The sequence below is a fragment of the Macrotis lagotis genome, chromosome 1 (assembly GCF_037893015.1).
Source record: "Macrotis lagotis isolate mMagLag1 chromosome 1, bilby.v1.9.chrom.fasta, whole genome shotgun sequence".
Classification (NCBI taxonomy): Eukaryota; Metazoa; Chordata; class Mammalia; order Peramelemorphia; family Peramelidae; genus Macrotis; species Macrotis lagotis.
The window spans coordinates 498052642-498066116 of NC_133658.1; the positions used below are offsets into that span (position 1 = coordinate 498052642).

Here is a 13475-nt window from a genome sequence, read left to right on the forward strand (position 1 = left end):
GCTACCAGTCACATTGACTACATAAGTTTGAAAACATTATTAACATTTTTCATGACAGGAATGAGGTAGAGTCTTCACAGAAAAATATCAATTCAAGAGAAAACACCCTAATGAGCATGAGAAATGCTTATCAGACAATAAAAAATGACAAGAATGTGATTTTGCCCTGGCAAGTTGATTAAAGGAAATGATGCAATTCTGGAATGAATTTGCCACACACCTTACTGGAAGTGTATAAAAGCCCCAAAGTATGTGGTGTCATACATATTCAAACAAATTAAACCCTCACATCCATCTAAATCTTGACACAATGAGCTATTATGGCAGTTACTATGGGGGCCTGGGCTATGGCTATGGCTCTGGATATGGTTGTGGATGTGGTGGCTTCCATGGCCTAGGCTGTGGCTTTGAAGGCTATGGTTATAGAGCTCTGGGCTATGGTAGCTATGGTGGTTATGGTGGTTATGGCTATGGCTGCTGTCGCCCATCTTGCTGTGGAAGCTATTATGCCTCTGGTTTCTACTGAAAAACCACCTATCCCTGCAGTCACATGGAATACTTGTCCAACTCTGCTTGGAGTAATTTTATGACTTAATAAGATGATGACATTCCATCTGTCTCTATGACTGGATAGCATAGGACTGCTATATCAAAAGATCATGCAACTCCTCAGGGAAGGGAAGTGACAGGCACTGAAAAGAAGCAAGATTCTTCCTTCTGGGAAATGATGCAGAATCTCTCAAAAGGAAGATGACTCCATGGATATTTCTAGCAAATTTGCTCAGCTCTGATATACATTGGCTGAGGTATTTGTTTATGATTTCCTAATAAACAAATTTCAATGAATAACCAAAAGTATTTTCACCTCTCTTCCCTTCTAAAGGGCTTTGAATCTCACACCACAAAGAGACTTTCAATCTTTTTTTTTTTGCTAGGCAATGGGGTTAAGTGGCTTGCCCAAGGCCACACAGCTAGGTAATTATTAAGTGTCTGAGACCAGATTTGAACCCAGGTACTCCTGACTGCAGGGCTAGTGCTTTATCCACTGAACCACCCAGCCGCCCCGAGACTTTCAATCTTGACTTGAACTTGTGTGTCATTGCAGATTTGTTCTCTAATTTACTTTTTTTTCAATGAAGGATAACTCTCCAGTTTCTACTGAAAAAGTATGTTATTTTCATTTTTAATGGCTTTTAAAATTTGAACTCTGCACTTAAATTTTAGTATTTCTTAATTTCCGTACAAAGAACTTATTCCTTTAATCTATGGCCCTGGGCAGCTAGGTGGCCCAGTGGATAGAGCACCTGCCCTGCAGCTCAAATTCGACCTCAGACATTTAATAATTACCTAGCTGTGTGGCCTTGGGCAAGCCACTTAACCCCATTGCCTTGCAAAAACCTAAAAATAATAATAATAATCTATGGCCCTTCTCCCACATTCTGTGCACATATTGATAGTACTTTTATGTTCAAGATTTCTCAAATAGCTGTGGAAGCTATTTGTTCATGTCCTGATATTCATGATTTCTCACTTTGAAATTTAAATGGTGCTTTTTGACTATCAAAATGTTGATTACCCCATTGATTTCTAATTATTTTCCACCATTTTGTTATTAAAAACCAATTTTAAGTTTTGAGCCATAGTATGTAAATGACACACCTCACCAAAACTACAACAGGGAGTTATATATTCAATCTGAAAGTTCTCATGAAATCATGTTCTTCTGATGGGTCCCAAATCCTTCAGCAAACCTCATAGCCAGTCCAGTCCATGCCCTTGAGCTGAGGTCATCCTTCTATCCATGGAGGAAGTGGACACATTTTTAAAAAATGTCTCTCGGGGAGGCTAGGTGGCGTAATGGATAAAAACAACGGCTTTGGAGTCAGGAGTACCTGGGTTCAAATATGGGCTCAGACATTTAGTAATTACCTAGCTGTGAGGCCTTGGACCAGCCACTTAACTCCGTTTGCCTTGCAAAAACCTTAAAAAAAAAAAAAAAAAAGAATGTCTCTTAAACCACTCAAACACCTAAACTCTCAAAACAACTCAACCTTCCAGGAAAAGAATGTGCTTTACTGCTCCACAAACTGACTTTGGTTCTTTGCTCTCAAGAAAATATACCTCAGAAGGGTCCTTGAGAAAACTCTTTGTACTCTATCTGGCCAAAAGTAAGCTTAATGAATTTTTAATTGATGAAAATGTTTGTTGATTGAAGTAGTATATAAGAGAGTGGAAGAAACACTATACATGCTATAACAAATTAACCTTATATCTCCTGCCATTTATCTTAAAATGATTTCTATTACAGTATATATCTTTTGTAACCCCTATTCACTTTTCACAGAAGAACAAATATTTTTATGAATATATTGGCTTTTCAACAGAAACATATGATCAGAAACTTCAGTGTTTTCAATTCCTCCCAAAATATATCTCTATATGATTCATCAGTCCTTTTCAGGGAGATATATTGTCAAGGTCACTTGAATAAAATCTAATTCTTCAAGAAGATTTTTTCTCTTTTCAACAGATCTCAGTAGAAAAAGGCTTTTTCTTCTTTTTAGCAAAGTTGAAAAACCACATTAAAAGGGTAAAAGACTATCTCTGGATTCAAGATCTCCCACGTGGGAAAAATAAAACCATATATTACTTGTACTTCATGCTAGCATTAAGAAATTGGGCAGAGAGTTGGCAAGGTGTCATCATTGTCCTCTAAGACCTAGAGTGCCAGTTCTTTCAAGTGAGTCTCATAGACTCTGAGCTACAGGTCCTTTTTCCTACTAGTGTGATTACCTCTATATGCTCAGAAGATAGGCCAAAGACCAGCCATAGACTGAACAGTGAAGATTTTTTATGAACCATCATCTCTATTTTCCTGAATTCTAAAACATTGCTCCTCTTCAAGCAATCTCAAGGATACAGTGGGATGAATGACTATGGTATGAAATCCTTATTGAGATTTCTTATCCTTTAGAGGTCAGATAAGGGAAATTTAAAAGATGGGGAGGAGAAATGAAACATATTGCTATCTCTACCCTTTTGATCTCATTTTGCTTCTGATCAGTTAATTTCTTTCCGAAATTACAGTTACACAGTCTTCCTTCTCTCCAAAACACTCTCTTGTTTGGTAACATTCTCATTTAGCCTGAGCTCCATGACCTTCTTTCTGAAACGCACTATCCCATCTCAAGTTTCATAATAACATTTCATCAAAACTCAATGGTTCAGGTAGACACTTCTGCCTGGGATTGATGATCCTACCCAAACTCTTATCAGCACTTCCCACTACTTTCAAGTGTAGAATAGTCATGGCTGTCCTAAAATCCATAAAGCTATATCAGGTCACTGCCAGTTTTCCTTTCCCTGTCTTTGAGAGTCCTACAAATTGGCTTTCTTACCCTAACATTCAAGATAAATTGTCTCCAAAGTGCAGTACCAAGGGATTTTCTCATAGCCAAAACTAACAGCCTCTCCTGAGTCATCCTTCTTCTTAATTTCCCTTTGGTTTTTCCAAATGCTAGCTCCTATGTAGGTTTGTTACTGTTATTCTAGGCAGATCATTCATTTGTGGTAACCTAAGGTGATCAATTGTCTTGTATCTAATGCATACAAGTGAATCCTTAGGTTCAATCTCTTTTCACTAAGTTCTCTATCTTAGAATGTAGACCTTCCTAAGTTCTCAGGACATCTGAGTATATCTTGCTGTTTCTCTCTAATACTTCCTACTTCAACTCTAGAAACAGGAAAAAAATCTTTCCTGAACTTCAATTCTACACCATTAACTATCAATTTTGGGCAACTTTAAATTGGAATTCCCAACATATCTCAACTCCACAATAGATCTCCTCATCCTGCCTCTTCAAAAGCAAACTATCTTTTCAAAACTTCTCTACATCTTTCAGAGAACTGCTAACAATTCAGGAAATCAGTATCACAGTCTAAAGGATGTTCTTGACCTCTCAGTATCATCATAGTAATCCAATCAGTTGGCAAAACTTCCCCTTTCTGTCTTCCCAAAGTAAGTGGAATCCAAAACCTTGTTTCTATTTATACAATCCCCACTTTACATCAGAATTCCCAACCCTCTCTGCAAAACCTTTTGACTGGTCTTCCAATTTCAATTTTCTTCCAAGTTCCATCCACTGATCATCTGATCCATCACTGATCCCATAAAGTGGAGCTCCATACTATAAGGATGGGAAACCTACATTCCACTTTGGTTTCTCCCTCCTCCTCTTCCTGGAAATTCTGATTTCTCTCCCTACTGGCCTCCATAATTGTTCAACTCATCTCCCACTCTAACCACACAAAAACTCTTGAAAACTTCATTTGCTTCTTTTTTTCATACAGGTTTAAATAGATACTCTCAATCTAGCCTTTTACCATCTTCATCAGTTAATCCATGATGCAGTGGGGAATTATGGGCACAGAGAAACATTGTAATTAAAAAGTTTTTGTAATTTTTTCTGCACTATTAAATGTTTAAATATTGTAATCTTATATATATATATATATATATATTGGAAATTAATTTTTGTAATCTTTTCTGCATTGTTAAAGTATATCCTTTGACCTTGGCCATACACTCACCTGTGTTTCAGGCTACAATTACCCAGGCAAGGTAAAATGTCACCTTAAACAGATGGAAACCCATCCAATACCAGATGCTGATCACTCCCAAAATATGGCCCCTTCCATCAACCCTGGAGGAGCATTAACAAAATCTGGTTCCAGGTTCATTCTTACACCTCTTACACCCTACCTTTCCTGATTGATCTAATCAGCAGCTAGCCTGCCTGGATTAGACTATCATGCCCAACCTCCCTATGGCCTTTAAATAATTCTTAACTTTTTCTTTCTTTCTCTATTTGCATTTGTAGCAGCCTTCTAATAAATCTGTTTTTTCTTTTATCACCCACACTCTGGGATCAGTACTTACTTGATCAATCTCTACTACTAGCATCTACTATAATAGCACAACAAACATTCTCAAGCCCAACATGGACTTTGGAAGAATATCCTTTGATATTTATTCAAGGAGGCTGAATATTTGCTGCCCTGGTATGGTCATTTGAAACATGAAATGGCACTATCTAATTTAACACTTACTGTATCACTCCTTGCTAATGAGACCTCCCATGCCCTCTCTGACATACAAGAGTCACTTAACTCTTTAGTCAATGTTGATCTGAATAATCTTGCTTCTTCAAGTCATGTCTGTGCTCTAATTCATCTTGTTGTGTGTATATCAACAACTCCCATAAAGTGGAACTCCATACCTGAGGATACTACAAGAGGTGACTTGGATGGGAGATCTGTACTCCAATTTGGTTTCTCCCTCCTCCTTTTCCTGTAGATCCTGGTTTCTCTTCCTACTGGAGTCCATAATTGTTCAACTTATAATAAATCTCTTCTTGCTTCTATTTTTGTCCTTGTCTGTTCAAACTTCTTCTTAAATTTGTTTCCCCGCAAAGGATGTGAGCAGCAAATCCACAGCTAGTGGCTTTAGTCAACCATCAACTATCAACCTGCATCTGTTACTGACAGTCTATATCCTTTGGATGCCACCTCAACTGACTTCATAATGCAATATATTTCCTCTCCAAATGGGTCCGAATAGGAAAGGTTGACACTCTTTTTCAGATCTGAATGATCTCTATCCCAATTCCCAGATGAATTTTTTGATTGGTCTCCCAGTCTCAATCTATTTCCATCTAAGATTCACCCACTGATCACCTGATCATGTGATTGCCATAAAATACTTTTTAGACTTATCTATTACCATATTTCCTCATGTATAAGACACCCAATGTGTAAGACAAACCTTAATTTGGGGACCTGAAATTTGAAAAATAATGCATTATATAAAGTTATTGAAATTCAAGGGCCTTCTGCTCATAGCTTTCAGGCATCTTTTGGACAAGTCTGGTGCATAGATGCAAGCTTAGTACATTCTGTTTCATGAACCTAAAGCACCAGTTGTATTCTCCTTTGAAGTAAGTAACTTCTTTTTCATCAGCAATTTTTTTTTAGTTTTTTGCAAGGCAATGGGGTTACGTGGCTTGCCCAAAGCCACATAACTAGTTAATTATTAAGTATCTGAGGCCAGATTTGAACTCAGGTATTCCTGACTCCAAGGCCAGTGCTCTATCCACTGCACCACCTAGCCGCCCCTTCATCAGCAATTCTTATTGCCTCATGCTGAACCATCTTTGTGGACACAGTATTTCTAATTGCCCTTTGCTCTTTAATCCATTTCTTCACTTCCCTCTCTAAATCAGGCCATTTTGCTGATTTACCTCTCATGGCCTTCTGCTTTTTCAGTAGGGTTTCTTCTTCCCATAGTTGGTCTTGAATTGTTTTCTCAGTTGGAGGAGGAACAAACTTATGTTCAGCAGCACGATTTTCATTCACTTTTGCAAACTGGGTCATTTTTAACTTGAATTCAGCACTGTATGAAAATCCTTTCTGAGTCATTTCTGGGCAGAATGTGGCAAAATGTAACCTAATATACTGATAACAATTGAGAAACAATGAGCACAAAGACAAGCTCAAAAAAAAGCAAGAAATGCAAATAAAAAAAATCTACAACCACTGTATAAAATATTCCCAGTTTTTAGACCCCAAATATTTTGAAACAGTGTGCATCTTATACATGGGGAAATGTGGTACTCTAAACACAATTCTCAAATCACCACATCAATACTTTTGAAAACTCTATTTGTTTTGAATTAGTTTAAATAGATACCCTCTATGTAGCATTTCAATTAATCCCCTCCTACCTTTATAATCTCATGACACTTAATCTCCTCCCCATATTTTATGGTCCTACCCAATGTAGCCTACCTGGTTTTTCTCAGACAATGCACTTCATGTGCTGCTTGACTTTGCACCATCTGGCTGCTTTCCCTGCCAAGAATTCTCTCCTCTTTCCTCCTGTCACCTCTCACTGTCTCTTTCCATCTTCTCATATGTCCTTACTACATTGTCTCAGGGCCTTCTGTGGCTTGCCTCTGAGATCCTCTCCTATCAACTCTCTCATGGTTGAGGCAGGTGCCTTGTTGTTTTCACTGTCCTTCCAAATATAGAGGTGCCTGAGGGCAGGGCTCCTGGTAAGAGTTTTTTGATATCCTCAGCAATGAGCACAATGACTGTTAAGAGCATAAACATTGGAGAAGTAGTTTGTGTTTTAGTGCAGTTGGATTGATTGGTTGATTCACTAATTCCATACATTCATCCCCACAATTATCTTAAGTTCAGACTGAAATTTCCTTCCCAAACAGCACTGATAAAATTGTGGAAGGAACATGCCTAAATTCACCTTCACACTAAAGAATCAGGAGGCCAGACCATCAAGTTCTGAAATAAAGACAATGTTCTCAGGAGAGGGTTGTCATATAGAGTGCATAGAGCACCAGTCACAGAGGCTTTGACAACATTATAATTATTTTTCATGACAGGAATGAAATCATTGGTGGAGTCTTTCTATAAAAATAGCAAATCAAGAGGAAAAGTCTTTAATGAGGTAGAGAAATTCTCAAGCAACAAATAAAAACAGAGATATGATTTTGCTCTTTTAAATTCATTAAGGGAATGAATTTGGCACACAGCCTGCTGGAAGTATAAAAAAGTCCCAGTGCACATGGTGCCCTACACACTCAAGCAAACTGAACCCTGACATTCCAAATCTGTGAACCTTGACACAAAATGATACTCTGGAGGCCTAGGCTATGGCTAGGGCTCTGATTATGGCTGTGGATGTGGATGCTTCCATGGCCTGAGCTATGGATTTGGTAGCTTGTGCTATGGAGACTTGGGCTGTGGTGGCTATGGCTATGGTTGCTGCTACCCACATTGCTGTGGAAGGTTATTATTCCCCTGGTTTCTACTGGAAAACCACCTGCTTCTGCAATCTCAGTTCTGGAATCTCTGCACAACTCTGCTGCATATAAGACATCAAATTCCATCTGCCTCTACAGCTGGGTGACAAAGGAGAGAACACACAAGACTGTATTGTAATTATTATGAAGCACTTATGAAGTGAAATGACAGGCACTGGATGAGGAAGTCAACCCATGGACATTTCCAACAAATTTTCTCAGTTCTGATATACCACAGCTGAAGTGTCTATTAGGATTTTCTAATAAATGAATTCCACTGATTAACAAAACAGTTTTCACATCTTCTCCTTGAAGTTCCTCTACATGGGTTTCAACTTCATGATTTCTTTTTTTTAGGTTGTTTTTTTTGCAAGGCAAATGGGGTTAAGTGGCTTGCCCAAGACCACACAGCTGGATAATTATTAAGTGTCTGAGACCGGATTTGAACCCAGGTACTCCTGAATCCAAGGCCGGTGCTTTATCCACTACACCACCTAGCTGCCCCTCAACTTCATAATTTCAAAGAGATTTTCATTCTTAACTTATACTTAAGTTTCACTGCAGAAGGTTTGCTCTCTAATCCATCTTTTGCAATGAAGAGATAACTTACCAGATTTCCATTGAAGAGTAAATATTTTCTATTTCAAATTGTCTTTTAAAATTATGCAGTACTTCAGTTTAGAATTTCTTAACTTCCAGGGCCTCTTTTGCTAAAGTCAAAGAACTTGTCTTTATAATCCATGATCCTCCCATATTCTGTGCACATATTGAAAGCATTTTTACGGTCAAGATTTCTCAAAGATTCACATATTCATCACCCCATGCTCATGGTTGATCACATTGAGATCCAAAGAATCCCTGCTTACTGTCAGGATGTTGATAAGTCCATTGATTTTTAATTATCTTCCACCATTTTGTTATTACCCACCAATATGAACTTTTGACCCACAGTACCAGTGAACAGCATACCACAAAAACTACAGGAGAGTCATATATCTAGCATAAAAATTATGACTGAAGCATGCCCTTCTAATTGATTCCAACTCCTTCAGCAAGCAATGCAGTCTGTCCAGCTCACTACGCTGCCCTTGAGCTGAGCCCCTTCCATCCATGGAGGAAGTGGACACCTAACCTCTCATATCAACTCAAACTCCCAGGGAAAGAGAGTGTCAGCTTACTCCTTCATATGCTGGCTTTGGACCTTTGTCCCCCAAAATCATGTCCCTCAGAAGGAACCTTGGGAGGAAACCAAGAGCTTAGTACTTTATATAGCAAAAAGTAGGAGCTTTATGAATTTTAATTGAATGAAATCTTTATTGATTGAACTAGTACATGAGGTAGTGGAGGAAACACTTTGCATGCTACAACAAAGAGACCTCATATCTGCTGTCATTTATCTTTAAAAAATGTTTGTAACTGAATATATCACTTGTATCTCTTATTCTCCTTTCATAAAAGAACATGCGTATCAATTTCTCCCAAAACAGCTTTAAAAAATTCATCAAACCTTTTAGGGAGACATACTGTCAAGGTCATTTAAATAGAAACTAATTTTTCAGGAAGAAATTTACTTCTCTGTTCAACAACTCTCAGTGGAAAAGAGAGTTTTTCATTCTCTGTAACAAATTCAAAATCACTTTAAGGGAGTAAAAAAAAAAATCACCTCTGGATTCAAGGTCTCCCATCTGACAAAAACAAAATCCAAGGGTCCAAGTTCCTCCATAGACTCTGAGCTACTGGTCCTTTTTCCTACTGGGAAGACCAGTCATGCACTGAACAGTGCAGTTTTTTATGGACCATCATCTCTATTTTCCTGAATTCTAGACCCTTTCTCCTCATTATGCAATTTCAGGGTCTCAATGGGATATCTGAGAAAGTTTATTGGGCTTCCTTATCCTTTAGAGTTCAATTGTAGGAGATTTAGAAGATGGGAGGAGAAATGCAATATGTTGCTGACTCTCCCCCTTTGACCTCATTTTTCTTCTGACAATTAATGCCTTTCTGAGATAATACACAATCAGAATTATAATCTGCTTTCTCTCCATTTACTCTCTCACATAGTAACATCCTCATCTGCCCTTGACTCCATCTCCTTGTTGCTGACACTCACTATCCCATCTCAGGTTTTATACTGAAGTACAATATCAATGTTTGTGAAATTCCTGTATAGAAAGGGGTCCCTGACCTCCTTCTGGGCCCTGAGAAATTCCTTAGAAATATAACTTTGGCTAGGCGCCTTTAGGTCTGAAGATAGTCCAATAGGACCCTAGGGGTCATGTATATACCATAAAATTGTCTAAAGATTTACAAAGCACCCTTGTTAGCCTAATTATCTTACTGTATCTGTTAAATTCCAGGACTGCCTCCCCCTTCCCCAGATGCGACTGGAACCATAAGATAGTAAATTCCTGACTCCCCCATCTCAGAAAGTATGTTCAATCATTACACAAAGACCCTGACCCCTTCTCACTCCTATCTATATGGAACCCTATGTTTGCATATGTATATAACAAGATAATATATCTAACTGCTGACTTTGCTTCTGTATCTTGCTTGTTCTCTGTACCCCACCCTCAACACTATAAAAACCCTATCCCTTGAACACTCAGGTACTGTCTGATTTGGGTACTCAATCCCCCAGATAGTTCCCGGGAATAAAGATCTCCAACCTTATCAAAGTCTGGTCTCCATCTCACTCTTTGGGTAAAAAAATACCAGCATTTCACCAATACTCAATAGTTCAGCTGGCTATCCATGCCTGGTTGGTTTGCATGATCCTATCCAAATTCATATTATCAGCACTTTTAAGTACTTTCATTGCTAAGAATGTCCATGGTTGTATTACAATTCATAGAGCTATCTCAGAGTTACTGCCAGCTCTCCTTTCTCTGACTTTGAATGTCCTAAACATCAACTTCCTAACCCTAACATTCAAGATAAACTACTGTCTCCAAAGTGCCCAATGTTTTTTTTCAAAAGTAAAATTAAAGGTCTCTCCTAAGACATCCTTCTTAATCTCATTTTGGTCATTTGGTTCTCCTGTGTAGTTTTGATACTCTTATTCTGGCCTGCTCATTCACTTGTGGTAGCCTAAGGTGGCCAATTGTTTTGTACCTAATTCCTAGAGTATGAATCCTAAGATTCCATGTCTTTCTTTTCTCTCCACTAAGCTCACTCTTTTGATCAGAGAGTAGACATTCCTAAGTTCTCAGGACATCCAAGTACATCTTGCTGCTTCACTCTGATCTCACTGCCTCATCTCTAGAAATAGGAAAAAAATCTTTCTTGAACTTCAATCCCACATCATGAACTATCAGCTTGGGCAATTTTAACTCGCCCCTACACATCTCAAAACCCTCAGTTCTACAACAGATTTTCCCAACCTGCTCTTCAGAAGCAGCTTATCTATTCAAAACTTCTTTACATCTTTCAAAAGAACTGCCAGCAAATCAGGAAATTATGGTCACAGAGTAAAGGGTGTTCTTGACCTTTCAGTATCATCACATTAATCTAATATGTTGACATGACTTTTCCTTTTTGTCTTCCCAAGGTATTTGGAATTTTAAAAATTTGTTTCTATTTATGCATTCTCCATGTCACATCAGAATCCCCAGTAATCATTGAAAGACCTTGAGATTGGTCTCCTGCTTCAATCTTCTCCCAACTAAGATCTATACATTGATCATATGATCAAAGGATTGTTCTAAAATATTCTTTAGACTTTACTACTCTAATCACTTTAAATCACCACATCAGTACTCTTGAAAACTCCATTTGCTTCTTGTTTTGGACTGGTTTAAATAGATACTCCACATCTCACATTTCACCCTCTTGCCAACTGATCCCTTTGTACCTTCACAGTCTCGTTATATTTAATTCTCCTTCACATTTAATGTGGTTCTCTATGATGTAGCCTACCTGTATTTCCTCAGACAATGCACTTCATGTGCCTTCAAGTTGACTTTACCCAGGCTGACTGACTACCCTGTTTAGAATCATCTCCTCTCTCCTATCACCTCTCACTTTCCCTGTTCCAAAAGAGTCTCATGTCTACTCCCATCTATGGTACATTGCCTTACCCCTTTTTCCTAGGACCTTCTGTGTTTGTCTCTAAAATTTTTTCCATTAACAATTCATGTTTGAGGCAGGTGCCTTGTTGTTTTCAAGTGTTGACTATCCCTTCCAAATTTGGAACCGCCTTAGTGAAGGGCATCTGGTGACTTTTTTTGTCTCCTCAGCCCTACATACAATGGTTGGTAGAATATAAACAATGGGAAGGTGGTTTGCTTGTTTTTTTGTTGGAATGGTTATTTATTCAATAATGCCATACATTTCCCCCCACAATTATCTCAACTTCAATCTGAAAAATAGTGGCACTTGCTTTTCAAACAGTACTTTTCAAAATATTCAAGAAAAATACCTAAATTCAACTGCATACCTGAAGAATCAGGAAACCACATCATCAAGCTGTGAAATGAGGACCATGCCCTCAGGAGAGGGCTGCCATATAGACTATATAGAGCACCAGCCACAAAGGCTTTGACCACATTATAATTATTTCTTCTGATAGGAATAAATCATTGTTAGTGTCTTCCTACAAAAACAGTAAATCAAAAGAAAAAACCCTTAATGAGGTAGAGAAATTCTTCTCAGGCAACAAATAATAACAGAAATATGATTTTGGTCTTTCAAGTCCATAGAAGGCAGTGATGCAATGCTGGAATGAATTTGCCATACATCCTACTGGGAGTGTATAAAAGTCTCAGTGCCCTTGGTAATCTACACATTCAAGTAAACAACCCTGACATCTGTCTAAATATGTGAACCTTGATACAATGTGCTACTCAGGCAACCACTACAGGTGCCTGGGCTATGGCTGTGGCTCTGGTTGTGGCTGTGCATATGGCAGCTTCCGTGGCCTAGGCTATGGCTTTGGTGCTTTGGGCTATGAAGGCTTGGACTGTAGTAATTATGTCTATGGCTGCTGCCGTCCATATTTTTGTAGCAGGTATTATTCTTCTGGCTTCTACTGAAAAACAGCTCCTGCTGTCATGGAATACTTGTACAACCTGCTTGGGGTATTCCATGGCATTATAAGATATCACATTCTATCTGCCTCTGCAGTTGGATGACACAGGAGAGAAAGCACAAGATTGTGTTGGAATTTCTATGGAACCTTCAGGGAAGCAAAGTGAAAGGCACTGAAAAGAAGCAGGACCCTTCCTTCTGGGGCATAATGCAGAATCTTGATTTTCCTGAGGTCATCCCATGGATATTTCCAGCAAATTTTCACAGTTCTGATATACCATGACTGAGATGTCTACCATAATTTTCAAATAAATTTATTTCATTAATTAACAAAGCAGTTTCCACATCTCCTCCATTACCATCCTCTACATGTGTTTCAACCTCATGCCACCAAGATATTTTCAATCTTGATTTAAACTTGTGTGTCATTGCAGGTTTGTTTTCTAATTCATCTGTCACAATGAAGGGATAACTCTCCAGATTTCTATTGAAATCATATCAATTTTTTTAATATCTTTATAAATATGAATTCAGCAATATTTAAATTTTAGTATTTCATAATTCCCA

The 13475-nt window shown here is 38.2% G+C and overlaps 1 protein-coding gene across 1 annotated transcript; it reads left to right on the forward strand.

Moving 5' to 3' along the window:
• Window positions 1-310: 310 nt before the first annotated feature.
• Window positions 311-526, forward strand: LOC141520584 (keratin-associated protein 19-7-like). The gene is made up of 2 exons (XM_074232220.1): window positions 311-380; window positions 414-526. The coding sequence occupies exons 1-2, from the start codon at window positions 311-313 to the stop codon at window positions 524-526; spliced, it is 183 nt and encodes a 60-aa protein (XP_074088321.1).
• The last annotated feature ends 12949 nt before the right edge of the window (window positions 527-13475 follow it).